The 24,982-nt window shown below is 45.4% G+C and overlaps 1 protein-coding gene across 1 annotated transcript in view; it reads right to left on the bottom strand.

The window, feature by feature from the left end:
- The window catches only part of ZC3HAV1 (zinc finger CCCH-type containing, antiviral 1), a 61,575-nt gene that overhangs the window by 20,997 nt on the left and 15,596 nt on the right, over window positions 1-24,982 (bottom strand). The window contains exons 2-8 of the mRNA XM_029922836.1: window positions 22,257-22,392; window positions 17,901-18,153; window positions 11,964-13,094; window positions 11,421-11,519; window positions 7,754-7,877; window positions 5,002-5,176; window positions 1,725-1,845 (exon numbers count right to left, since the gene is read on the bottom strand). Of these exons, the coding sequence (XP_029778696.1) occupies window positions 1,725-1,845; window positions 5,002-5,176; window positions 7,754-7,877; window positions 11,421-11,519; window positions 11,964-13,094; window positions 17,901-18,153; window positions 22,257-22,392 (2,039 nt within the window). The remainder of the gene's footprint in view (window positions 1-1,724; window positions 1,846-5,001; window positions 5,177-7,753; window positions 7,878-11,420; window positions 11,520-11,963; window positions 13,095-17,900; window positions 18,154-22,256; window positions 22,393-24,982) is intronic.

The following is a 24,982-nucleotide window of genomic DNA, read 5'->3' as shown; positions in this document are numbered from 1 at the left end:
AATGTACACAATATGAAAAGGCTGCTGCTGGAGTACCTTTGAAGGCTGCACTGGGCTCCCTGCTTGGTATTCAGTCACTCTCGTTCTCCCCTTCCCCTTACTCCCCTCCCTGACTTGTGTTTTCTCTCTCTGTGTCTCAAATAAAATTTTTTTTAAATTAAAAAAAAAACCTTTTGATTTGAAATATAGCATCTAGGGGCACCTGAATGGCTCAGTCAGTCAAGTGTCTGACTCTTGATTTTGGCTCAGGTCATGATCTGACAGTTCGTGAGTTCAAGCCCCATGTCAGGCTGTATGCTGACAGCTCGGAGCCTGCTTGGGATTCGAGGAGCCTGCTTGGGATTCTCTGTCTTCCTCCATCTCTGCCCCTCCCGCACTCACACAATCTCTCTCTCTCTCTCAAAAATAAACAAACATTTTAAATACAACATCTAAAGAGGAAAAGTACTCCACTGTGTACACTCCACTCCACGCTCCACTGAAATGTAATACCCTAACTGTTTCAGTGACTCTCTGACCCCCCTCCAGGCTGTTCCTCTACTGTAGCAGGCCTAAGAGGCTTTAATAATGATCTTTGTGCTCATAGTCTTTTTCTCCCCTTCTGGCAAATTATTTCCTTAGAAAGATTCCTGAGACAATGGAAAAGCAATCATATTTTAATATCTCTTGATATGTAGAACTAGATTGCTTTCCAAAATACAGTCGTTGGTATAATGGTCTTTGGAGGCTTAATACACAGCAATTGGTACAACCCAAATCTGAGGTCACACCTGGAATGTCAAGGACCTAAGAAAATATTCTTTACCTTTTTCCAAAGCACCTGTAAGGCTGGTCCTCCACCTACAGGGGGTGCCCCAGGGGTGCAGCTGAAGGGACAGTACATTCCAAGGGAGTGCACTTCCTGCCCTGATTTCTTTCTTTTTTTTTTTTTTGTAAATTTTTGATACAGAGAGAGACAGAGCATGAGAGGGGGAGGGGCAGAGAGAGAAGGAGACACAGAACCAGAAGCAGGCTCCAGGCTCTGAGCTAGCTGTCAGCACAGAGCCGGACGTGGGGCTCGAACCCACGAATGTGAGATCTGACCTGAGCCGAAGTCAGAGGCTTAACCGACTGAGCCACCCAGGTGCCCCCCCTGATTTCTTACTAAACAAAATAGATTGGTAGAAGCTAAACTGAAAGCCTTTCCATGGGGATTCAAACAAACATGGCGGCTCAGACAAACACGGCAGAAGGCAAAGTCCTTAGAAAAGATGATGGATAAAACCACGAACCTAGATGACAAAGCCCAAAAGGAACAGCAAGGTTCTACAATTCTGAAGGCACCGATGGGCCCAAAGTCTCTACTATAGTCATCAAGACCTGAACGTCTGCCTCGGCCTGGGAAACGGCCGCCCACAATCAGAAACTTAGAATGGCAGAGCTGGAAGTACCCACCATGGACCATTTAGGTCTAATGCTCGCATTTTACGGACGAGGGAGCCATGGCCTAGACAGGCCAGGGGCTGTTCCCAGGGTTACATAGCTACCGTGCTGTCACAGCCCAGGCTCTCAAACACAGGGCTCGACAGCCCCTGGCTTCCACACCACCATCCCACGAGCCTGGCTAAAAAAGAACCCTGATCCTGTGTACAGCACGCACATCCACACTGCTGTATACAGTTTCCATGTGCACACCCCATGCCAGATTCCAGCAGGAGGCACCATTGCCAAATGCAGTGTCTTACCCATAAAACTCAGCTCGTAGCTCCGTGAACCTGCCTGAAATGGCACAACTCCCCTCGGATAACACAGAAAGAAAGACTCCAGGTACGAAGAGTCGATGTTTGCAGCTTGCTCTTTGTCAACCTAATTTAAAAAAAAAAAAAAAAAGGTAAAGGTGAAGGTACTTGAGGGTGGGCTTTTAAGAGCCCTCTACCATTATATCTTCTACAATTGCATTTTAGCCACGGGACTTCAACAGGAATGCATTTTGCCCCCCAAGCCAGGCTATAAAGCTGCGAGGTTGGGGTCATGTCACATCCTCTTGCAGTGTCCCCATCACAGAGCTAGAAGCGAACACTCTACAGGGCAGAAGTGGACCACGCGCTTGACGGAGATCTGAAAAATCGAGCTCTTGGCAATATTCTTTCTACACCCTCTACAAAACATGACCCCTGTGTACAGAGTGCCTTACACCCACACTGTGGAAATCACGTCTGTCCTAGCTGTCTAACAGAATCCTACACTCAGGCATGGTGTAGAACATCTTAGCTGTTTTTAACCCATCACATGCAAGAAAGCAGTTTCAAGCTGCTGTAAAGGCAGGAAGTTCCAGGGGATGTAGGGCTGTCCAAATGTTAACGACCTCTCCCTTCTCCTCTGCTCTGAATCAGAGTAAGCACATAAAATGGACCGACCCTCCACTCAGTCCACAATGCTGCAAAAGGACTTGGATTTGCCACTCACTGGGACTGTAATGAAAGAGGCAAGAAGACTGCCCCCCACCCCTGAAAACGTAAAGGTATCATCTCTGGTCTCAAGGCCTATGTGAAGGGTCTGAGCATCAGAACTGATGGGTAAAGGGAAGTGTGTGGATTCTAATGAGGAGACAAGCTAGGCCGCCACTCCACTGGCCCCGCCCACCGCAGGACTGGCAGACCAAGGCAGACTGGAGGTAAGCCCTAATAGTAGGAGTTCCCCATATTTAATGGCGAGGAGACACTTGTTCCTCATGATCTAAACTGGAGGGGCTACTGACAGCAAATTCCTGCTGGCAGTGATAATGGGGAGTGGCTACCAGTCCCTGTAAGGACAGTCTGGATTCTGAGATTTTCGGCCACACATACCCCCCCACATGTTCCCCAGTGAAGATGCCTGCCAAATGTAAGGGGAGGGGGCCCCAATGAAAGCCTCCAAGGAAAATGTCCTGGATGGAGAAGGGCCTGAACTGGGTCTCTTTAGCCTGGATAGGAATATGGTAAGGGCAGGAAAGCTGGGTTCCAATACCTGTACACGGTGCAAAGAGGGAATAAACTAGAACGTGGTTCAGAAGGTAGCAGCAGGACAGATGGGTGGAAGTGACAAGGGGCTAACCTTAGCAGAACTTTCTCTACAGCAGCATCCAACAGTTATGCCACCCTGTGAAGACGGCTGTTGCAACAGCTGCTGGGACGGGGTCTATCAGGATAATTGTAAATGAGACCGCCATCCTCAGCGGGCAGGAGGATCCATGATTAGATGATGGCACGGGTAAATCACATGCCTTCCTAGGACCCCAAAGAGCAGTGACGTGGGCATATGTCTGTGAACGCAGGGAGCAGTGAGGCAGGTCTGTCACCTCTGGGGACCCTGGTCTGCCAACGTGAGAATTTCTGTCCACATCTCCCATTCTGATAGCTCAAGCCCTGTATCCTTCGACTGCCAGCAGGTCCAGGCTGGAGGGAATTTAGGAAACTCTAGGCCAGGGCCTTTCCAACTCTAATTTGTATGTGAATCACCCAGGAAATATTTTAAAAGGCAGAATGAGATTCAGGGAACTGGGTTTTAATCCTGCATTTCAAAGAGCTCCCGAGGTGCCAATGTTGTTGGTCTGTGGACCTGATTTTAACCAGCAAGACCCTCAGGTCCAGATCAGCACCGTCCACGGGAACTTTCTGGAACACTTCACTGGACATGTGCTCTGTGTTTTCCTGTGATGGCCGCTAGCTACATGTGGCTGTAGCGCACTTAAAATGTGACCATTGTGAACATGGAATTGAATTGTTCATTTTATTCAAATTCAACTGACGTTTAAAATTAAATAGCTACAAGGGGCTAGTGGCTGTCCTACTGGACCCATCAAGGCAACTTCAGCGTCTGAGCATTTGGACGCCTCACGTGCCTCACACGGGGTCCTCCCTTGGGCCCTTGCCTCACACTGTACTCCAGTTCTGATTAAGTGAATGAATGCATGAATGAATGGCAGGGCCTTCAATTATGTTTTTCTCTCAGAAGACTGGAATGTATATCTCAGTTTCAGTAGCCAGGTCGTAGCTTTTGTCCTGTGCCCACATCACTGCCTTGATCTAGAGCTAAGGCGAGCTTTTACCTTGGGAGGTTCCCTCAGCCCAGAGGCCCCTGGCCCTCTACACCAGCTGTCACAGCTACACACGCTGGAAAACATCTCTGTCTGATGCAAACTCCGTGACATCCAGGCCCCGCCCTCCAGTCACTCCAGCTGTCACTCTGTCCCGCACCACTGCTGCCCACCTGCAGGTCCATTCAATCATCACCCCGCCAACACCACCTCCTCCCCCTGTCTACCATCTATGTAGGGCCAGGTCCTGGTTAAGCACCTAAACTTGTTTAAAAGGAAGAGTCTACATTTCAGAGTTCACAGTCAAAGCACAGGCACCTGCCCTTGGTTGGCAAAAGCTGCTGTTCTCTCAGTTTCTACTCAGGAAGCTCTGAACCCAGAAATCACAGTTGTCCCAACTCATATTAAAAATTCAATTGCAAGAGGGACGTCCAGGTGGCTCAGTCTGTCCGACTCTGATTTTGGCTAAGGTGCTGATCTCATGGCTTGTGGATTTCAGCCCTCCCATCAGGATCTGCGATGACAGCATGGAGCCTACTTAAGATCCTCTCCCTTTCTCTCTACCCATCCCCTTGATCTATCTCTCAAATAAATAAACTTGAAAAAAAGAAAATAATTAAGAGCTATTGCCGTTTATACAGCAATCAGACTATAGGCTTGCTACAAAATATGCAAATACAGCTGTGTGTGATGTGAAAAAGCACTACTTCAACCACACCCACGCTCCATGGGTAACCATGTAGGTGGTCAAATATTTCATTAGTTTTTTTCTGAAGTGATCAAGTTTTGGTTTTTTTTTTTGCAAAAGCAAAGGGCTTTATTATGGGTTTAGGCTCGCCAGGGCCTAAACTCGGGCTCACAGACTTTACCGGCGTGGTGGATCCGTGCTGAGAGCCTGAAGTGATCAAGTTTAAATAGGAGCCTGCACAAGGAGGAATGGTACTCACCTTCTCCCCGTATTGAACCCATCTGTAAGACTCACTCCTCCAGTACCAAATCCATTTTGTGGCAAAGACAAAATTGGTCAGCACTGTGACAGATGAAGGTGTGGAGATCCGTCGGATAGGATTAAAATCACAAGTCATCTTCTGGAAGTCGATCCTTTTACTTCCAAAAGAAAGGCTGAAGGGGAAGAGTTTAAAGTTAACAAAATACCACTCTGATGTTTATAGCAGCATTACCAATAACAGCCAAACTACGGAAAGAGCCCAAGTGTCCATCAACTGATGACTGGATACAGATGTGGTATATATACAGTGGAATACTACTCAGCCATCAAAAAGAACGAAATCTCGCCATTTGCAACAATGTGGATGGAGTTAGAATGTATTATGCTAAGCGAAATAAGTTAGTCAGAGACAGACAAGTACCATATGATTTTACTCATATGTGGAATTTAAGAAACAAAACAGATGAACATATGGGCGGGAGAAGAGGGGGAAGAGAGGGAAACACATCATAAGGGACTCTTAATGACAGAGAACAAACTGAGGGTTGACAGAGGGAGGTGGGTGGCAGTTGGGCCAGATGGGGGTGGGGACTAAGGAGGACACTTGTGATGAGCACTGGGAATTGTACGTTCTACTCCTGAAGCCGATACTGCACATTATGTTAACTAACAAGAATTTAAATACAAAGGTGAAAAGAAGAAAAAATAAATACAAAATTGTGTCCACAAAACAACTGATTGGCTTAATGTTAGAAACTCATGGTAGGTCAGTTTTTTAAGTAATATTATTTAAAGAGTTAACGCAATGTGGATTAAGACCTTTTCAGGAAGTCAGGAAGGTCAAAGTTATTTTCGTAATAGTAGTAAGACATTGCCCACCATTTTTACTTTCGTACCCTTGCAGGTGCATGGCAAAGTTTTCCAGAGGCTGTATGATGTACAAATTAAAGAGATTTGCAAAAATATAAAGTAATGTCATTCTTCTAAATGGACTTTTTTGTTTTGTTTTGGAAAAGTTATTCAGGGGCGCCTGGGTGGCTCAGTCAGTTAAGCCTCCGACTTCGGCTCAGGTCATGATCTCACGTTCATGGGTTCGAGCCCCGCATTGGGCTCTGTGCTGACAGAGCCTGTGCTCAGAGCTTGGAGCCTGCTTCAGGTATTTATGTTACCATGTAATGAGTTTACTATTTTTCAATGAACCCAGAAATACTGAATTTTTCTCAGTTTTTATTTTTAATACAGTAAATATTGCCAGCTACAATTCACATAAAGAGAAGTTCTTTGGGATCCTCAACATAGTTTAAGACTGTAGAGGGGTCCTGAGAAGAACAAGTGTGTGAAAATTATTGCTCTAAGAAACACCTCCTAAATCAGTGGTTCCCAATGAGAATTGGTTTTGTCCCCCAAGAGACATTTGTGATTCTCACAGTAAAAATCTAGTGGATAAAGGCCAGGAATGCTGCTAAACAGCCCCCCAAAAGCAAATAATTATCTATCCCCAAAAGTCAATAGTGTTAAGGTTGAGGAAACCAGCTTCAGATTTTCCTAGGGGGGGAAAACACACCTAGAAACAAGAAAATAGCTGATGCTACCCTCTAGTGGCAAAGTGCAGCAACACAGTCTCCACCAAAAACTTACTACACAGAAGATGACATGTTTGCAATTTCTCCCCAAAAGAATTTCCTTATAACAGGAAGGAGAAACGGGGGAAGGAGCATGGAGAGAGGAGGAGGAGGAGTTGTTGTTAACAAAATCATAAATACAGAAAACAAATTCCCTATACAGAAAGCATAGGGAATATGGGGCAAAAAGAATCTCTTTTATAAACTAAGTTATAAAATAAGTTAGTTATAAATAAAGTAAGTCACAGCATAGGGAATAAAATAAGTAAGTCACAGCATAGGGAATATGGGGCAAAAAGAATCTCTTTAATAAAACTAGAATGCACTTTATAAATATGGTCATGTGTGGTATCACTCAATTCACCCCTGGCAAGTAAGGTATCCTCCTAGATCCCTCCAGGATAGAGAAAATAGCAAACACAAAGGAAGGTATAAACTGCTAAAGTAGACAACAAAATCTGCACTAAAACTGTATGAAATTATTAAAATCATGTTCTACAACTAGGAAATTAAGCCAAAGATTATTTTGACCTATAATCCCTATACTTCTCATAGTCACATCATGAGCTTACAATAAAATAAACTGACCTCTGTGTCGTGTTTTTCTGCAGGACATACTGATAATAACTGTGCCATGTTTAAATCATATAAATTTGCTGGGGCGCCTGGGTGGCTCGATCAGGTAAGCGTCTGATTTCGACTCAGGTCATGATCTCGTGGTTTGTGAGTCAGACCCCCGGGTCGGGCTCTCTGCGGACAGCTCAGAGCCTGGAGCCTGCTTCAGATTCTGTCTCCTCCTCTCTCTCTGCCCCTCCTCAGCTCGAGCCCTATCTCTCTCACTCTCTCAAAAATAAATAAAAAACATTAAAAAAAAGTAAATCACATTAGTTTGCAAATAGCCCCAGAACCCCTAATATTAGCCAGGCTCCTCATGACTTCCAAACTACCCAGCCATGTTTTTCTTCATGAACTCAAGCAGGCATTTGCCTTTTTTTTCGCAAGAGTTATCTCAAACTTGAACGGGATTCTGAAGGAAAATTGTTTTTCCTTCTTGCCATAAGCCTAGCACCGTGCTTTCCTCTGATGGTGCTGGGGACCTCACAGGCCAGAGCCCGGCCACCAACTTACCTTTGGATTTGGGGGTTGCAGTATGCCTTCTCAATGTTCTCCATGGGCTGGAGGTCAACCCAGCTGTTTGCAAGAAATACCTGCCACCGGTAAGGCAGGTGGAAGTGAACTTTGCTGCAGCTTGCTACAAAGACAGAAAGACGGGGTCAGAGGGCCTGTTGGGTGGGGGTTCTGACAATTCAACCAAGTTCACTGCCGACTTTCCCAATGGAGGGCTGCCTTTCCCACCCTGCCAGGACCGCAAGCTAACACACTTCAGGTCTATGCCTTTGCCAATTCTGGTTCTGGCCCAAACTGCCCCATATCCGTAAGTTCAAGTTCCGTTATTACCAATAGAGACTCATCACAAACCAAAAATTCCGGGGCGCCTGGGTGGCTCAGTCCAATAAGCGTCCATCTTTGACTCAGATCATTATCTCACGGTTCGTGTGCTGACAGCTCTGAGCATGGAGCCTGCTTCCAATTCTATGTCTCCCTCTCTCTCTCTGGCCCTCCCCAGCTAGCGCTGTCTGTCTGTCTCTCAAAAATGAGGGGAGGGGGGGGGGGGGGGGGGGGGGGGGGGGGGGGGGGGGGGGGGGGGGGGGGGGGGGGAGGAGGGGAGGGAAGGGGAGGGAAAGGAATGGAAGGGAAAGGAAGGGAAGAAAAATACCCTACTCCTTAAAGAGTCACTTTATCGACATGGAAACCTGAGGTCGTTATAAATTTATTGTTATCCTTTCTACACTCCTTTCTGCAAGGGGTATGTGGAGACAAAAATGCTCTCGAGCATCGGCAACTGCTTGTATTTCCTTCAAGCCCTGATCTAAGATTCAGCTCTTTCAGAAAGATTCCCTCGCCCAACTGTATTCTTTTTTTTTAATGTTTAAGTTTGAGAGAGAGAGAGAGAGAGAGAGCACAAGCAGGGGAGGGGCAGAGGGACACACAGAATCTGAAGCCGGCTCCAGGCTCGTCAGCACAGAGCCCTATGCAGGGCTTAAACCCATGAACCATGGAGATCATGACCTGAGCTGAAGTAGGATACTTAACCGACTGAGCCATGCAGGCGCCCCCGCTCAACTCTATTCTGATCTGACTTGTTTTTTGTATTCCCTTAGCCAGTACTCAGTACCCAGTTGGTACTTACATAATTTACATATTTATTTATTTTATGCAGTTTTCTCATTTGTGGATGTTTGGATGCCCACCTTAATTATAAACTCACTGAAGAAAATCACTGTTTCACTTACGCCCCCTTCACGTGACTACCATAGGGGTGCACACCGAATACACTGCTACACAATGAATGTTTGCTGAATGACAGATTAACATTGTAAGCCCATTAACACAGGAATACAGAAAATAGTTCTGTCTTACACAGTTTTCAGTACATCATGTTTACATCATTTTGAAATGCTCAAAAGAGGGGCGCCTGGGTGGCTCAGTCGGCTAAGCATCTGACTTCGGTTCAGGTCGTGATCTCATAGTCCATGGGTTCAAGCCCCATGTCAGGCTCTGTGCTGACAGCTCAGAGCCTGGAGCCTGCTTCAGATTCTGTCTCCGCTCTCTGCCCCTCCCCGGCTCACTATCTGTCTCTGTCTCTCAAAATAAAATAAAGACATAAAAAACAATGCTCAAAAGATGTGTGATTACTTTAAACCCAAAGAGGCAGTTCAGACATCCCAGGAAAATCCAGAGTGGCCTGCCTGCCGTCCGGCTGATTGAAAAGTATATAACCATTCATTAAGTCCCTATTTTATGCCCATTAGGATGGCTGCCTTAAAACCAAAGCAACTCAAAACAAAAAGCAAGTGCTGGAAAGGACACAGAGAAACTCCAACAAACCCTTGCACAAGGCCAGTGAACATATAGAGTTGTGCGGCTGCTGTGGAAAATGGGGTAACAGTTTGTCTAAATGTTAAACAGAATTGCCAAAACGTTTTTTTAATGTCTGTCTATTTTTGAAAGAGAGAGACAGAGACAGAGCATGAGTGGGGGAGGGGTAGAAAGAGAGAGAGGGAGACCCAGAATCCGAAGCAGGCTCCAGGCTCCAGGCTCCAAGTTGAAAGTACAGAACCTGACACAGGGCTCAAACCCACAAACCATGAGATCATGACCTGAGCCGGAGTCAGATGCTCAGTCGACTGAGTCACCCAGGAGATCCGCCCAAACAAATTTTTAAAGAAACACAGAATTACCATATTATCCAGTAATTCCATTCCTGGGCACACCCCCCAAAAAAGCGAAAGCAAGGTCCTGAGCACACCCTTGCACACTCGAGGTCACAACAGCATTACTGACAAAAGCCAAAAGTAGAAGAAACTCAAGTACTCATTCACAGATGACCGGATAAACAAAATGCGGTACATACATACGATAAAATTCAGCCTTAAAGGGAAGGACATTCTCACGCAGGTTACAACGTGGATGAAACCCAAGGACATTACACAAAGTGAAATAAGCCAGCGTCACAAAAAGACAAATATTGTGTGAGTCCATTCAGGAGGGACCTAGGTCGTCCTGCTTCGACGAACAAAAATGAGAATGGTGGCTGCCAGGGACTTGAGGCAGCGGCGGACTGAAGACTTGCTGTTCCAAGGGTTTGAGAGTCTTAGTTTTGCAAGAGGAACAGGAATCCTGGATTTTGGTGGCATCACAATGTGACGCTAGCACTACTGAACTGCACTCTTAAACATGATGAAGATGGGGGTTCCCGGGAGGCTCGGTCACTTAAACGTCTGACTAGATCTCAGCCCAGGACATGATTTCACAGTTTGTGAGATCAAGCCCCGCACTGGGCTCTGGCACTGACAGCATGGAGCCTGCTTGGGATTCTCTCTCCCTCTCTGTCCCTCTCTCTTTCTCGAAATAAATAAATAAACTTTAAAAAATGATTAGGATAGTAAAATGGATGTTATGTGTATTTTACTACAATTAATTAAAAAGGAAAAAAATTTTAAGTTAAAGACTTGATTTTGAGAACACAGGGCGGCATCTTCCTTTGCCGACACCAGGTCCATGAGTCTAAGGCCACTCGGGTCACGCAGAGGAGATCCAGTGAGGCACACGTCTGGGGCAGAGCCATGAGAGGGAGAACGCTGAGGGGACAGTCAACTGTCCCCTGCACAGGTCCATGGTGGGAGGGGACAGTGACCAGGTGTGGCTCCTCGGCTGGAAGGCACACCGCTTGTGGCGTGCGGGACTTTCAGCTCAGGTGTGAGGATCAGCTATGATGAGCCCACGGCCCAGAAGAGAGACAGCGCCTCAAGGGCAGCACAGCTTTGGAAATGTGTCCACTGGGAGACTTTATTTTTTGGGATTTGTTTTCTGTTTGTTTGCTTTTAATAGATGACAAGAAGGGTCTCTTAGTAGAATATTTCACCTAAAACCGAATGACAAAAGGAGAAAGTCTATCACGCAGTGATGGAGAACCCAGGATGGCTGAGCAGTTAGGGTCAAAACCCAACTTGGCTACTGATGTACGTGAGGTCTTAACCTCCCTGTGCCTCTAGCTGCCACAGCTGTAAAATGGGTTAACAACAGAGCCTATTTTTAGGGCTAAGGTGAAGTTTAAAGATGATGGATGTAAGGATCTTGGCCATGCACCTAACATACAGTAAAAGCTCAGTAAATGTTGGCCGTATTACTACTAATAAAGCTTCTGCTTCTGGAAAGTCCTTTCGTTACTCACCAAGGTTACAGCCTTTACACAGATGGTCAAGACAAATTTCCTGTGAGGCACAGTCACCGGTCGTGGAAGAGCTCGTGTTCTCAACGTCGGATGCAGAATCTATAAAACAAAAGAGGAGGCATGTACGCTGATCTTAGTGTTCAGACCAAAACTCAAGACACCTTACCTCACAATGGGAAAGAATGTCTATAACAGGGACCGTGTTCAAGAAAACTCCAGATCCACGTGTTGCTCATGAGCGCCTAGACAGCCCCTCCATAAAAGCAAACATGAACAGTAGGGTCATGTGAGAGTTGACAGTTAAAAATGACCAAAACTAAACCATGGCCAAACCAGTCCTGTTCTCAGTAAATGAGGCGGCTTATTCCCCAGGATACAGCCGGTTGGTCCTTCAACCTTCATGTCAAGCTCCTCACGGGTACCACCCCTTCACCAATCTCTGAGTCTACACCCTTTAGGATCTACTGGGGAACATCCAAAGAGAAGCCACAAGCCTACTGCAGACACAAGACAAGGGGCCCACTTTGTCCTTCAGTGACTTACACAGATCACAGCTTGGAGGCCCTGCAAGGTCACTGGCAGGGCCAGCAGGGATCTGGGCAGAGTTTGGACCATGGGTTGCATAGGCTGAAGCCCTGTTGCTTGAGAAGGATGTAGAAGGTGGCACCTTGGGCAGAGCGCTGACTTGTGTGGGGGCAGGGGTGTCCTGAGGTGTTGGTAGGACTTGGGCTCCCAGACTCGGACCTCCAAAGCCCAACACGTTTTTATCCCCTCGGCAGCTGGATGTGAAGCCAAAACTGGAGGCACCAGTTTTATTTACATCAGTGGTTTCATCCGCAACTTGACTAGAGCCATTTGGTGCACTGTGGATGGATTTGCCAGGCCAAATTGTCTTCTCACTGTGGCTACCGTTCATGGAGGCCGCTGCCGGCTCGCCACCACCTATAATTTTTCCAGGGGTCTGGAGACGACTGGGAGTAGTTCCGGGGTCCTGATTCCTTGTTAACGATTTTTCTCTCTGTCCACTGGTTGTGGTTTTGTAATTCAGAGATCTTGCAGAAGCTCTATCTGTGGCCATTCCATCAACGTTATTATTAAAAAGAAAATTCTGATTCCCGCTTCTGCCCTTGGCATTCGTGACGGCTGAAGAAGGCGCACCCACGCTCTTTCTGGTGGGTATGGTCTCAGGTGTTTGTGGAGAACCCAGAGGGGAGCCAGAGGCAGCCGGACTCCCGGAAAACAAACTCTCTCTACTGGTGCCTTTGTCATTCAGCCAGGATGCAGGGCCCTTCGGGTTGGAAGCTGGTGTTGCGTCAGAAGGGACGTAAGTGCTGCCTAGACTCCCGAAAAAGAGATTCCCTGGACTGGCATTCTCTGAAAACCTTTGGCTCCTTCCCATGTGACCTGTTCCTCCAAGATTATCAGCCTTAGGTGAGGTCGGGGAATCTTGACTTCCCAAATGCATGAACTTGTGGGCCAGCTCTTCTACGGGCCTGTCATCCAGGGCGGGCCTGTCATCCAGGGCAGGCCTGTGGCCGATCTGATCCGGGCCAGGGCTGCAGGGCTTCTGAGTAGAAGCTGAAGCAGATGGGAGAAATTCCAGACTGCCCTGAAATGATCGGTCTCTGCTTTTGCTTCTCCCTCCGTAGGCCTTTTCTCTACGGTAGGCAGCAGCTAGGAAAAGAAAAACACAACAAGGAAAATTAGCATTGACAGGATTAGGCTCTCGTACTGTTCCTCCTCAGCTTTTGCTACCCAAGGTCTATCAAATCACATGTCCCGCTCTGGTGTGTAAAAATCTGGAGCAGCATGTTCAGATGATGTAGGAATCTGTTCTTGTACTAGTAGGAAATACCACCCCACGGCCTCAGGTAAGAGTCAGAGCAAACCTGGCTCTTCTTGACTTCTCTCTCGAGACTCAGATATAAAATTTTTTTTAATGATTTGTTTATTTTTGAGACAGAGAGATTCAGAGCATGAGCAGGGAGGAGCAGACAGAGAGGGAGGCACAGAATCGGAAGCAGGCTCCAGGCTCTGAGCTAGCTGTCAGCACAGAGCCCGACATGGGGCTCAAACCCACGAACGTGAGATCAAGACCTGAGCTGAAGTCGAAGGCTTAACCGACTGAGCCACCCAGGCGCCCCTCGAGACTCAGATATAAACCCTAAGCCCCCAAACTCATAGGTGGGGCTGTCACTACGCTCTGGTTCAAGCCACCAGTCACCGCTATGGCGAATGGAGAGACCAACTAGTGCAAGTCAGGGAGGATTTTCCAAGTCATTTAGATTTTGCCCATATTGTGACGAAGGTTCCCGAACAAATTAAGGATTCACAAAATTTTCCAGAGCTTTCCATGTAGTCCCCAAATGCCTAAGCTTCAGGGAGAAATATCAAAGAGAAGTGACCTCTCTCTCGAGAAATCTGAGGGTCATGCTCCCTGGGAAGCAAAGAGAAGGGAGGGAGTGAGCAGGAATGTTTGTGAGTGTTTATGAAGCGTGTGTGTGTGTGTGACGTTTACGTGTGGTGTGTTGTGCTGGGTGTGTGTGCATATGAGGTACATGTGTGTGTAGGAAGTACATGTGTGGTATATGTGTATGAGGGGTGTGTTTATGTGTGTGAGGAGTGTGTTTATGTGTGAGGGGGAGAGATGCACACATGTGTGACGTATAATTGGTGTGTGAGAGGGACGCATGGGCGGCTCGGTTTGTTACAGCTCAGGTCATCATCCTGCGGCTTCGTGGCTTCAAGCCCTGCATCAGGCTCAGTATGAAGCCTGCTTGGGATTCTCTCTCTCCCTCTCAAAATAAATAAAAACTTTAAAAAAAATTATTAAAGAATATCATTGGTGTGTGAGCCATGTCCCTCAGGAAGATGTGTGCGATAGGTGTAGGGGGAGTAGGCGTGTATGGTGTGAATGTACGTGCACCTGTGTGTGGTATGCATGCATATATGTGGCGTGGTGTGTGTGCGTGTGTGTGGTATCCGAGCTACCGTGTGTGGGGAAGGGGAGGAAGAGGTTCTTTTCTCCAAATCTCAGAGGGCAGCAGGAATATAGTAAAAAGCAAACATCCTCCTCTGTCCAACAAAATAGTTAATTAAGTAAATTAACCAGGAGGGATAATAAATAAAGATATTTGTTGGAAGCCATTTTCTGACTCACAAAGTCGAGAAAACTCCTTGTGAGGTGAGGCAGCTTTGCAAGGCCTCCTATGTCAGAGGGTGACCGATATCCACTCCCACTCAATTATTTTTGCTTGAGCACCGACCCCCAGGCACATTGTTGGTTGGACCCAAGGCACCTTGTTGACTGGTATCGGGAGTGACTTGTCCCCTTAACCTAAAAATGCTGACTGCACCTTGTGAAGGACCTTATTGTTCGAACTTCTTCTTTTGTGTTTATGGGAGCAAACATTTGCATTTCCTGAGAATCCTGTTTTTCTTATACTTCCCCTTAAGCAAACAGACTATTGACCCCTGCCCACAAAGAACTAACTTTTGCCTTCACTATGCTAAAAACATTGCCTTGTATTTAAATGCTAAAGATACCTTCCTTTGCCCGTATGATAAGCATCTATATCACCTACCCTGGTTACATCAATTGCTACTGATAAAGATTATTCATGCGTCTTCTACCAATCAATCTATGTTCTAGGAAATTTTTACATACCAAAGAAATTCTTCGTCATCAGAAATCATTGTCCAAGCCAAATACCACTTCTGTACTAACCCCAGACATTTTTTCCATAAATAAAGCAGACTCTCTGGTCAGTGCAGAGATGCCTGCCTGGTGATCAGAAAGAAACTCATGGCTCTCTCATTCCCTCCCCCCTTTCACCGACACCATCCATCCTTCAGGGAGCTCCGGATCTGCTGGAAACAGCCTCAGGCAGACAGATCTTCTCACATACAATGAATTTATATTGGGAAACTACACCAGTAAACATCTTTCCAAGTGCTCCCTGTTCAAAGAGCATGGTGATGTGGGAGAAAAAAAACACCAGATGTGGGGGCAGAACACTTAAGCTCTACACCACTGTCCAGCAGCATGAGGCCTTGAATGCATCACTTTTATTTATTCGTAGTAAAAAGGATTTAGGGCCACTTGCAATAAAAGCCATTTAAAATGTGTGAGGCTCGGTCTCCTTATCCATTAAGTAAGGCTCATAATATACTCTTGCCTTTCTTCATCGGTTTGCTGTCAGGAACAAGAAGATATTTTGGGTGAAAATCCCTGGTTAATTATAAAGCATTTCTCAAAATAAGGAGGTGTTATTGTTTCTTATGTATTAGAGAATCTTAGAATTATGTAGTCTATTTGCTTTAGAAAGTTCACAACCATTTCACCAAAGCATAAAAAAATTATGTGTTAATATCATTAGACAATGTGAAAATGCTTAAGAAATAGAACTGATCAGGGCGCACCTGGGTGGCTCAGTCGGTTAAGTGTCCAATTCTTGATTTTGGCTCAGGTCATGATCTCACGGGTTCGTGGGTTCAAGCCCTGTGATGGGCTCTGCATTGACAGTGCAGAGCCTGCTTGGGATTCACTCTCCCTCTCTCTCTCTGCCCCTTCTCTACTCATGAGTGCGCTCTTTCTTTCTCTCAAAATAAGAATAAACAAACATTTTTTTTAATCTCAAAAAAGAAAGAAATAGAACTGATCACTTCCCACCCATTATAATGGCTAATAACCTAAAAACGGAGAATAACAAATATTCAAGTATAGGTGAGGAGGAGGGGAAACTGGACCCTCGTGGACTGCTAGTGGCGATAGAAAATGGCACGGCTACTATGGGAAATGGGATGACGGTTCCTCCAAAAATTCACCACGGGATTACCATGTGATGCCACAGCCCCGCTCCCAGCTGTACACCCAGAAGAATGGAAAGCAAGGACTCAGAGGGACACCTGCACCCCCCTGTTTTACAGCATTATCCACAACAGCAACCGCAGAAGCAACTGAAGTATCCAGCCACGGGTGGACAGCGACACAAAGTGCCGCATGTACATATGGTGGAATCTTATGCAAAGTGAAATAAGCCAGTGTCACAAAAAAGACAATTCCTGTGTGATTCTACTTATGTTCGGTACCTAGAGTAGTCCTATTCATAGAAACAGAAAGTAGAACGGGGTGGTGGCCAGGGGCTGGGGGGGGAGGGAATGAGGTGTTTGTTTCATAGATAAAGAGTTTCAGTTCTGCAAGATGAAGGGGGTTTTGGAGATCGGCTGCAGAACAATGTGAATATATTTCATGCCACTGAACACATAAAAATGGTTCATGCAGGAGGCGCCTGGGCAGCTCAGTTGGCTAAGCATTCTACTCTTGATACTGGCTCAGGTCCTGATCTCGAAGTTGTGAGATAAAGCCCCACGTCAGGCTCTGTGCTCACACAGCATGGAGCCTGCTTGGGATTCTCAGGAGCAAGGGAGGGGTAGAGAGAAAGGGAGACAGAAAATCCTAAGCAGGCTTCTCACTGAGCGCAATGTGGGGCTCAAACTCTCATACCATGAGATCATGACCCGAGTCAAAACCAAGAGTTGGACACCACCAACTGAGCCACCCAGGTGCCCCATCAATTAGCTTTTAGAAAACCAATAAACATTTTAACAAATCTGGGGGGAGGGGGTGGGTGGATAGTGGTTAGCATCACAATCAAACTGCAAACTGCACATCTGCTATGATTATAATTATGTAAGAATTACGTGTACGTGTGGACATGGTCTGAAAGGGAAAAGGAGATAGAATGATTATAGGTAAAGTTACACTTCCCTTCTGTTTCTTCTGTCAGGGAAATACAAATCAAAACCACACTGACATACCACTTCACACAGGTCAGAGTGGCTAAAATGAACAAATTGGGAGACTATATATAGATGCTGGCGAGGGTGTGGAGAGACGGGTACCCTCCTACACTGTTGGTGGGAATGTAAGCTGGTGCAGCCGCTCTGGAAAACAGTGTGGAGGCTCCTCAAAAACTGCAACAGCAGCACTGTCAACACTAGCCAAATCATGGGAAGAGCCTAAATGTCCATCAACTGACGAATGGATCAAGAAGATGTGGTTTATATATACAATGGAGTACTACATGGCAATGAGAAAGAATGAGATCTGGCCATTTGTAGCAACGTGGATGGAACTGGAGGGTATTATGCTGAGTGAAATAGGTCACTCAGAGAAAGACAGATATCATATGTTTTCACTCATATGGATCTTGAGAAACTTAACAGAAGGCCATGGGGGAGGGGGAAGGGAAAAATAGTTTCAAACCGAGAGGGAGGGAGGCAAACCATAAGAGACTCTTAAATATAGAGAACAAACTGAGGGATGATGGGGAGTCGGGGGAGGGGAAAGTGGGCGATGGGCATTAAGGAGGAAACTTGTTGGGATGAGCACTGGGTGTTGTATGGAAACCAACTTGACAATTAATTATATTAAAAAGAAAAAAGAAAAGAAAAAAAGGAGAAGGAGAAAGCTTTTACCTCTGCCCCTGGGGGGTTTCTTGCGGCCGTGCTTGCTGTTGCAGATGTCCTGGATGTTCTGAACCACGCTGGCGCTCAGCCCGTACTCCCGCATGATGGCCAGCACCCTTCTGTCCATCAGGTTATGGGACCTGAGGCAGTTGGCATAACCGCAAATCCCTCGGGTGAAGTGCTCGCAGATGTGGAGTCTTTCGCACGATGGATACTGATCACAAATGACTTTTTGACCCTCTCCCTTATAATTTTTGCATATCTGCAGAAGAGAGAAACAATAACCAGAGATGACAACACCGTATCTACCACACATTCATTAAGAAAAGCCTAAGTATACAAAAATGTCTGAAGCAAGCAGATGTATAACCAGAGGACAAAATGTGTGTGTCTTCCACAATCTACGATGAGTTGTATTCTACTGATGATTTATTTGGGGTAGAAGACACCTACAAACTAACAAAAAGAAACATGAATTTTTTAAAATTTATTTTTATTTTTGAGAGAGAGAGAGAGAGAGAGAGAGAGACAGACAGCACGAGCAGGGGAGGGCCAGAGAGAGGGAGACACAGAATCTGAAGCAGGCTCCAGGCTCTGAGCTGTCAGCAGACTCAGAGCCTGACGTGGGACTCGAACCCATGAACTGCGAGATCATGACCTGAGCCGAAGCCGGACACTTAACTGGCTGAGCCCCCCAGGCACCCCAAAGAAACATAAATTTAATAACCCTTTGGAAGAATCAAAATAAGATGGCCAGCTACAGATAGGACCAAATAAGACCCAAAGGGGGCCCTACCTCACAAAGGAACTCCAAAGGGGAAGGCTATCAAGCCATTCTGCAGTTAAAGAGACAGGTGTGTTGGGGCGCCTGGGAGGTTCAATTGGTTAAGCTTCCAACTTTGGCTCAGGTCATGATATCACGGCTTGTGAGTTTGAGCCCCGCCATCAGGCTACGTGTTGACAGCTCAGAGCCTGGAGCCTGCTTCAGATTGTGTCTGTGTCTGTGTGTGTCTCTCTCTCTCTCCGCCCCCCAGCCCCCGCCCACTCATGCTCTGTCTCAAAAATAAATAAACAAGACATGTGGGTCTGGGGCACCTAGGGGGCTCAGTTGGTTAAGCATCCAACTCTTGATTTCGGCTCTGGTCATGATCTCATGGTTTGTGAATTCAAGCCCCACATCAGGCTCTGTGCTGATGGTGCAAAGCCTGTTTGGGATTCTCTCTCTGCCTCTCTCTCTCTGCCCCTCCCCCACTCACATGCACTTGCTCTCTCAAAATAAATAAACTTAAAAAAAAAAAAACCCATGTGGGTCTTACAACCTTTTTGTCTCTACTAGGTAGAAGATGGCAAAGTCCCTCAAAAGGTCAACTAAAGAAGGAATTTTTATGTTTCTTTCTCTTTCTTTCTTTCTTTCTTTTTTTTTTTTTTTTTTTTTGAGAGACAGAGCATGAGCTGGGGAGGGACAGAGTGAGAAAAGGAGACACAGAATCTGAAGCAGGTTCCAGGCTCTGAGCTGTCAGCAGAGAGCCCGACTTAGGGCTTGAACTCATGAACCAGCAAGATCACAAACTGAGCCAAAGTTGAGTGCTCAACCAACTGAGACACCAGGTACCCCTATATCTCAGAAACATCTATACTTCTAACTGTGTAGACATGTATGAAAAGAGGGCTAAAGTATTTCTTACTGAAATACTGTCGTGGGGGCCAGACCACATGATGGAAGACTACAAGACATGGATTTAAAAGTCCACAGCCCTAAAACCAGCTATGTGACCTCACCTGAATTACCTATTCCCAGCCTGTTTCCTTTGCTGTGAAGGAGAAAAATACTTGCTCTGTCCACCTACCCCAAGTTGTTGAGCAGAATAAATAATGAAATATAGGAATGTGCTGTGCAAAATATAAAATGTGCTACACATGTTGTAATCATTGCATAAAGAATCCTAAAGACGAAAACATTTATAGACAGTGCCAAGAGACTGAGCAAACCACCTCATTGGCTGACTGATTTATCTGGGTGGCGGAGACAGGAGATTCAGACTCTAGCCAACAGTGTAGGTACACAGCCAACTTCGAAGACCTGATTCAGATAGAGATTCAGATTGTTATAGAGCCTGTTATCCAGATACCAGACTCCAGAACATCAGTGCTGTACGTGTGGTCCCTGGACAGGCAGCATTAACTCCACCAGGAAACTTCCATGCAAATCCTCAGACCCTTCCCCACATCTACCGTCAGAGTCACTAGTGGTAGGGCCCAACTCTCCGGTTTAACAAGCCCTGCAAGCAATTCCGATGCCACTGAAGCTTGAGAACCAGCCTCCTTGAGGCTCTGGCTGAAAAAAACCCCAGCAACTTCACAAAGGACATTTTGGCTGACAATCCTACAACTGTTTTAGTGAATGAGTCAGGAATGCTCCTGCCTTTATTAGGCCAGCACAAATGACAGCATGTCTTCCTTTAATAAGTACATTTTAATTTTACAAGTTTAAATACCAGGAAGTCAGGTTTGCCAGATGCTTTCATGTTCTTCCATGTCAAGGCAAAGTGGAAAAGTGTGAACATTTTAAGGTTTTTAGGGCAGGAGTGTGTCTTGTCCATTGCTGCCTCCAAGACTGAACTGAGTGCCTACCACTTGCAGGGGCTCCTAAATGTTAGCACAACAAACAGCAAATGAAGCGAGTTCCAGAGGATCAAATGCCTGTCCAAGATCACACAAGTGGGTGGTGGCAGAGTCAGGACTCTGAGAGACACAGACGGACCATCGTTGACCTTGGACTAGCTGAACTCCGGCTGATTCCTTCTTGCTGAGCCCCTATCACAATATTGTACCTACTCACCCACACTGAAACACTCCTGCAGGGACTTCTCTTGCCCAACATTTTAAAATACATATTCATGCCACCAACACGCTCATCGGTTTTCCAGGACAGGAACCAGCCCCCCAGACCTCTAGTCCAGGAAACAGGGCAGTATCCCCGTCTCCGATCTCAGCCCTGACGAATGGCAAATGGCAATTAAGTTCATTAGCCATGAGCCTCCCCACCCCACCCACTAACCATGGGTACCGATTTCTTAAGACGGAAAGGGGACCGTGCCACTTCCCTAGACTGTGTGATAAAAGGATGACAAGAGAATTCCTCTACGAGGACCCTTATAGAGCTTTCATTAACCGGCTCTCTGAGATCCTTCAGCAACAGCACCTTCTAGTAGGTTCTTAATTGCTGGCCTCCTCCCTAGAAAAGGAAAGACGTGCCACTGCCCTTATTCTCCAAGGCCTTGATATAAAAAAGTCCATGGTGATTTTGGAGAATGGAAGCAGAGATCAGATCTACCAAGTGACCTTTCCAAACCTCCAAGTTTAACACTAGACTAAGGGCGGACCGTGAGTCATTTCTTCTCAAGCGTCCTAACAAGTCTTCATTCATCATTCTATCTCATGAAAGGAAAGGCGGGGGGCGGGGGGAGGCCTCTGTTCATCAATGGGACGTTTAATGTGGTTGGCGTGTAAGGTATTTTCCCCATGCTGGTAGCCTCGGGGGGCTGGGCTGACTTGTAGGCCAGAGGCCATAAGTATCTCAAGACAAGACCTCTAAACCTTGGGCTCCTAGAAACGGAGAGAGAGAGAGACAAATCCAAGTACCCAGGTGAAAGAATGCATGTGGCAGGAAGACAAAATGGGGCATATTTTCCTCCCCCATCCCGCTCCCCAAACCTTGTTATAAAGTGCTTTGCACTCCTGTCTCTCTTGAGCTCAGTAGTCAACTCAAAATCACCCCTCGTCATAAGCTTTTCTCCACCCCATTCAGGGAAACACATGAACTTAGAGACAAAAAATGCCTAACCTTTAGGAGGCACCTAGGTGGCTCATTCAGTTAAGTGTCCAACTTGGGCTCAGGTCCTAATCTCGAAATTCATGAGTTTGAGCCCCACTTTGGGCTCTGTGCTGACAGCTCAGAACCTGCCTGGGATTCTCTCCCCCTCTCTCTCTCCAAATAAATAAATAAGTTTTGAAAATTCTATTTTATCTGAATCATTACATTTTGAGGTCTCTGTTGCAACAGTGTTGCCTGTACCCCCAACCAATATACCCTGTCATCTCCCAAAACCTCGATTCCAAGCCCATCTCCTTCCAGGAAGCTACCTGGATGTAAAGCATCAACTATTCCTACTACTACATTTTCAGATCACTTCATTTAGGAAGGAAATTGCTGGAATCTTTGGGTCACTCAGCAAGTCACCTATTGACTGCCATCTGTAGAGCCTCGTGGGAACTTTGAGTGCGTTTCCAACAGATTTGTGACACAACACTGCCAAGAGTATTCTCCTAAACATTGAGAGCTTAAACTAAGGAATCATAACTTACCTCAGGCATAAAAAAGGGGTCACTCTGGACGAGGAGCACTGCTAACTCCTCTTTGTTCAGTCCAGAGAGCTCGTGAGTCTTCAGGACCTTGAAGTTCTCTTCTGAGAGAACCTCGTGAGAATATTTGCACAAATTCCTGGAAGAAAACGATAACCATCAGTGTTTCCACATCACAGAAGTAAAGAAAAACAAATCATCCAGGGAACTCTCAGTTATCAGTGCCCACGTCCTTTGGTAACCAATCCTGCCTAAAGAATACACTTTAAAAATATAAATTGATGGGGCGCCTGGGTGGCTCATCGGTTAAGCATCTGACTCTTAATCTCAGCTCGGGTCATGATCTCACATTCATGAGTTCAAGCCCCACATCGGGCTCCACGCTGACAGTATGGAACATGGTTGGGATCCTCTCTATTCCTCCCTCACTCTCTCTGTCCCTCCCTTGCTTGTTCTCCCTCTCTCAAAACAAATAAACTTAAAAAATAAATAGAAATAAAAATACTAATTGATTAAATACCTAGAAATACCTAGATGGGAGGATAGGGAGTGCTTTGTTTTAATTTTTATTTATTTTTTTAATTTACATCCAAGTTAGCATATAGTGCAATGATGATTTCAGGAGTACATTCCTTAATACCCCTTACCCACTTACCCATTCTCCTCCCCACAACCCCGCCAGTAACCTTCTGTTTGTTCTCCATATGTACGAGTCTCTTGTGTTTTTGTCCACCTCTGTTTTTGTATTATTTTTGCTTCCCTTCCCTTATGTTCATCTGTTTTGTATATTAAAGTCCTCATATGAGTGAAGTCATATGATACTTGTCTTTCTCTGACTAATTCACTTAACATAATACTCTCTAGCTCACCATCTTGCAAATAGCAAGATTTCATTCTTTTTGATTGCTGAGTAATATTCCAGTGTGTGTGTGTGTGTGTGTGTGTGTGTGTGTGTATACCACATCTTCTTTATCCATTTGGGATGTATTTTTTTCCCACAAATTATACACATCTATTTTTAAATTATTGCAATACTTCTTTAAACAGTATCTCCCCTAATATGCATTACTAGGGAAAAACTGGCAAAGAAACTAAAGCCAATTTATCAGAAATGACTGCCCACTGAGAGACAAAGAATAATTAACATACTACATTCGTGGACTTGGGGCACCTGGCTGGCTCAGTTGGTAGAATATGCAACTCTTAACCTCAGGGCTGTGAGTTCAAGCCCCACATTGGGTACAGAAATTACTTTAAAATACAATCTTTAAAAAAACAATCTACGGACTGACAATAAAAGTCAATGGGAAGGGTGCCCAGGTGACTCCATCAGTTAACCTTTGGACTCTTGATTTCGGTGCTCTCTCTGCCTCTTTCTCCCTCTCTCTTTCAAAAATAAACAATACACACTAAAAAAAAAAGTCAATGGGAAAAGAGGTTCCATTTCTCAAATATTTTAATGATACAAAATTATTCATCGCTTTATTTCTCCTATGTCTTCTACACCAATGCATACCTTTATGGTTTGGGACTACAAAGTCACAGCTCTTAGCTGTAGGTTTCAAGCAACTCTATAGAAGAGACAGAAATCCCTTTCACTCTAAGGCACTCATGACCTAGGGTCCCACTGCCCAAGAGAACACACTCATGATGAAGAAACTCTTCTATAACCTGAGCTTTCCAAATATGGCCACTGAGAACTCAAAACATAGCTAGTGAGACTTAGGAACTATGTTTTCTATTTTACTTTATTTTAATTAATTTAAATGTGAATAGCCACACATGACTAGTGGCCACCATCTGGACGGCTGAGACTGGCAGAGACTTAAATCTTCAGTGTTCAAAGTGCAGTGGGAGAACCAGCCGCATCCCCATCGCCTGCCTGCGAGTGTGTCAGAAATTTAGAATTTCCGGCCCCGCCCCATTACATTGAATCAAGATCTGCCTTTCAACAGCATCTCCAAACAACTTAATGACATTAAAGTCCAAGAAGCACTGATGCAGATCATCGAAAAACCAGGAGAGCAATGTTCTTTTCATTAAACAAACATGATTTGACAGTTATCAGTGTCCACATAACAAACTCACTCCACTTTTTTAACTTACATATGCTACCAATAAGTGTTGCCAAAGTCCTCAGATTTATGGTATTAATAGTTATTAATGTGAGGGGAGGTGAATATTTTCTTGTTTGCACAACCATTATCAAATCACCAGGTGGTTAGGTAATGGCCAGATTTTCACTATAAAAATAGCATGGCTACAATTACCTTTGTACAAAGGCACATTTTCTACAGTATTTCCCTGGGATTTACTCCTTTGGGAGGATTGCCTCAAAAGACACAGAAATTTTCTCAGCAGCTTATGTTTTCCTTCGGATCTACTGCTCTCCAGGAAACATATCAGCAATCTGTGGGTTTGTCTATTTCCTTGTAAGCACATTAACAAGGAGTTTTATCACTTTTGCTACTTCAGTAGGGATGAAATAGACCCATGCTTTCAATTTGCAGTTTATTTATTAACAAGGCTGAATATTCCCCAATGTTGGCTTGATGCCTGTATTTCCTTACTTACTCCTTTTTTTCCTTCCTCCCGATTTGTTCATCTCCTTTAACTGTTTACCTAGTGGAGGATGGTTACTGACCTACAGATTTATAATTGTTCTTTATATTTTTAAAAATTAACCTGGGGCGTCTGGGTGGCTCAGTCAGTTGAGCGTCTGGCTTTGG

This window comes from Suricata suricatta, chromosome 2 (assembly GCF_006229205.1).
Source record: "Suricata suricatta isolate VVHF042 chromosome 2, meerkat_22Aug2017_6uvM2_HiC, whole genome shotgun sequence".
Lineage (NCBI taxonomy): Eukaryota > Metazoa > Chordata > Mammalia > Carnivora > Herpestidae > Suricata > Suricata suricatta.
Note: the sequence above shows the minus strand (reverse complement) of the source record. Positions and strands in the feature narration are given on the sequence as shown.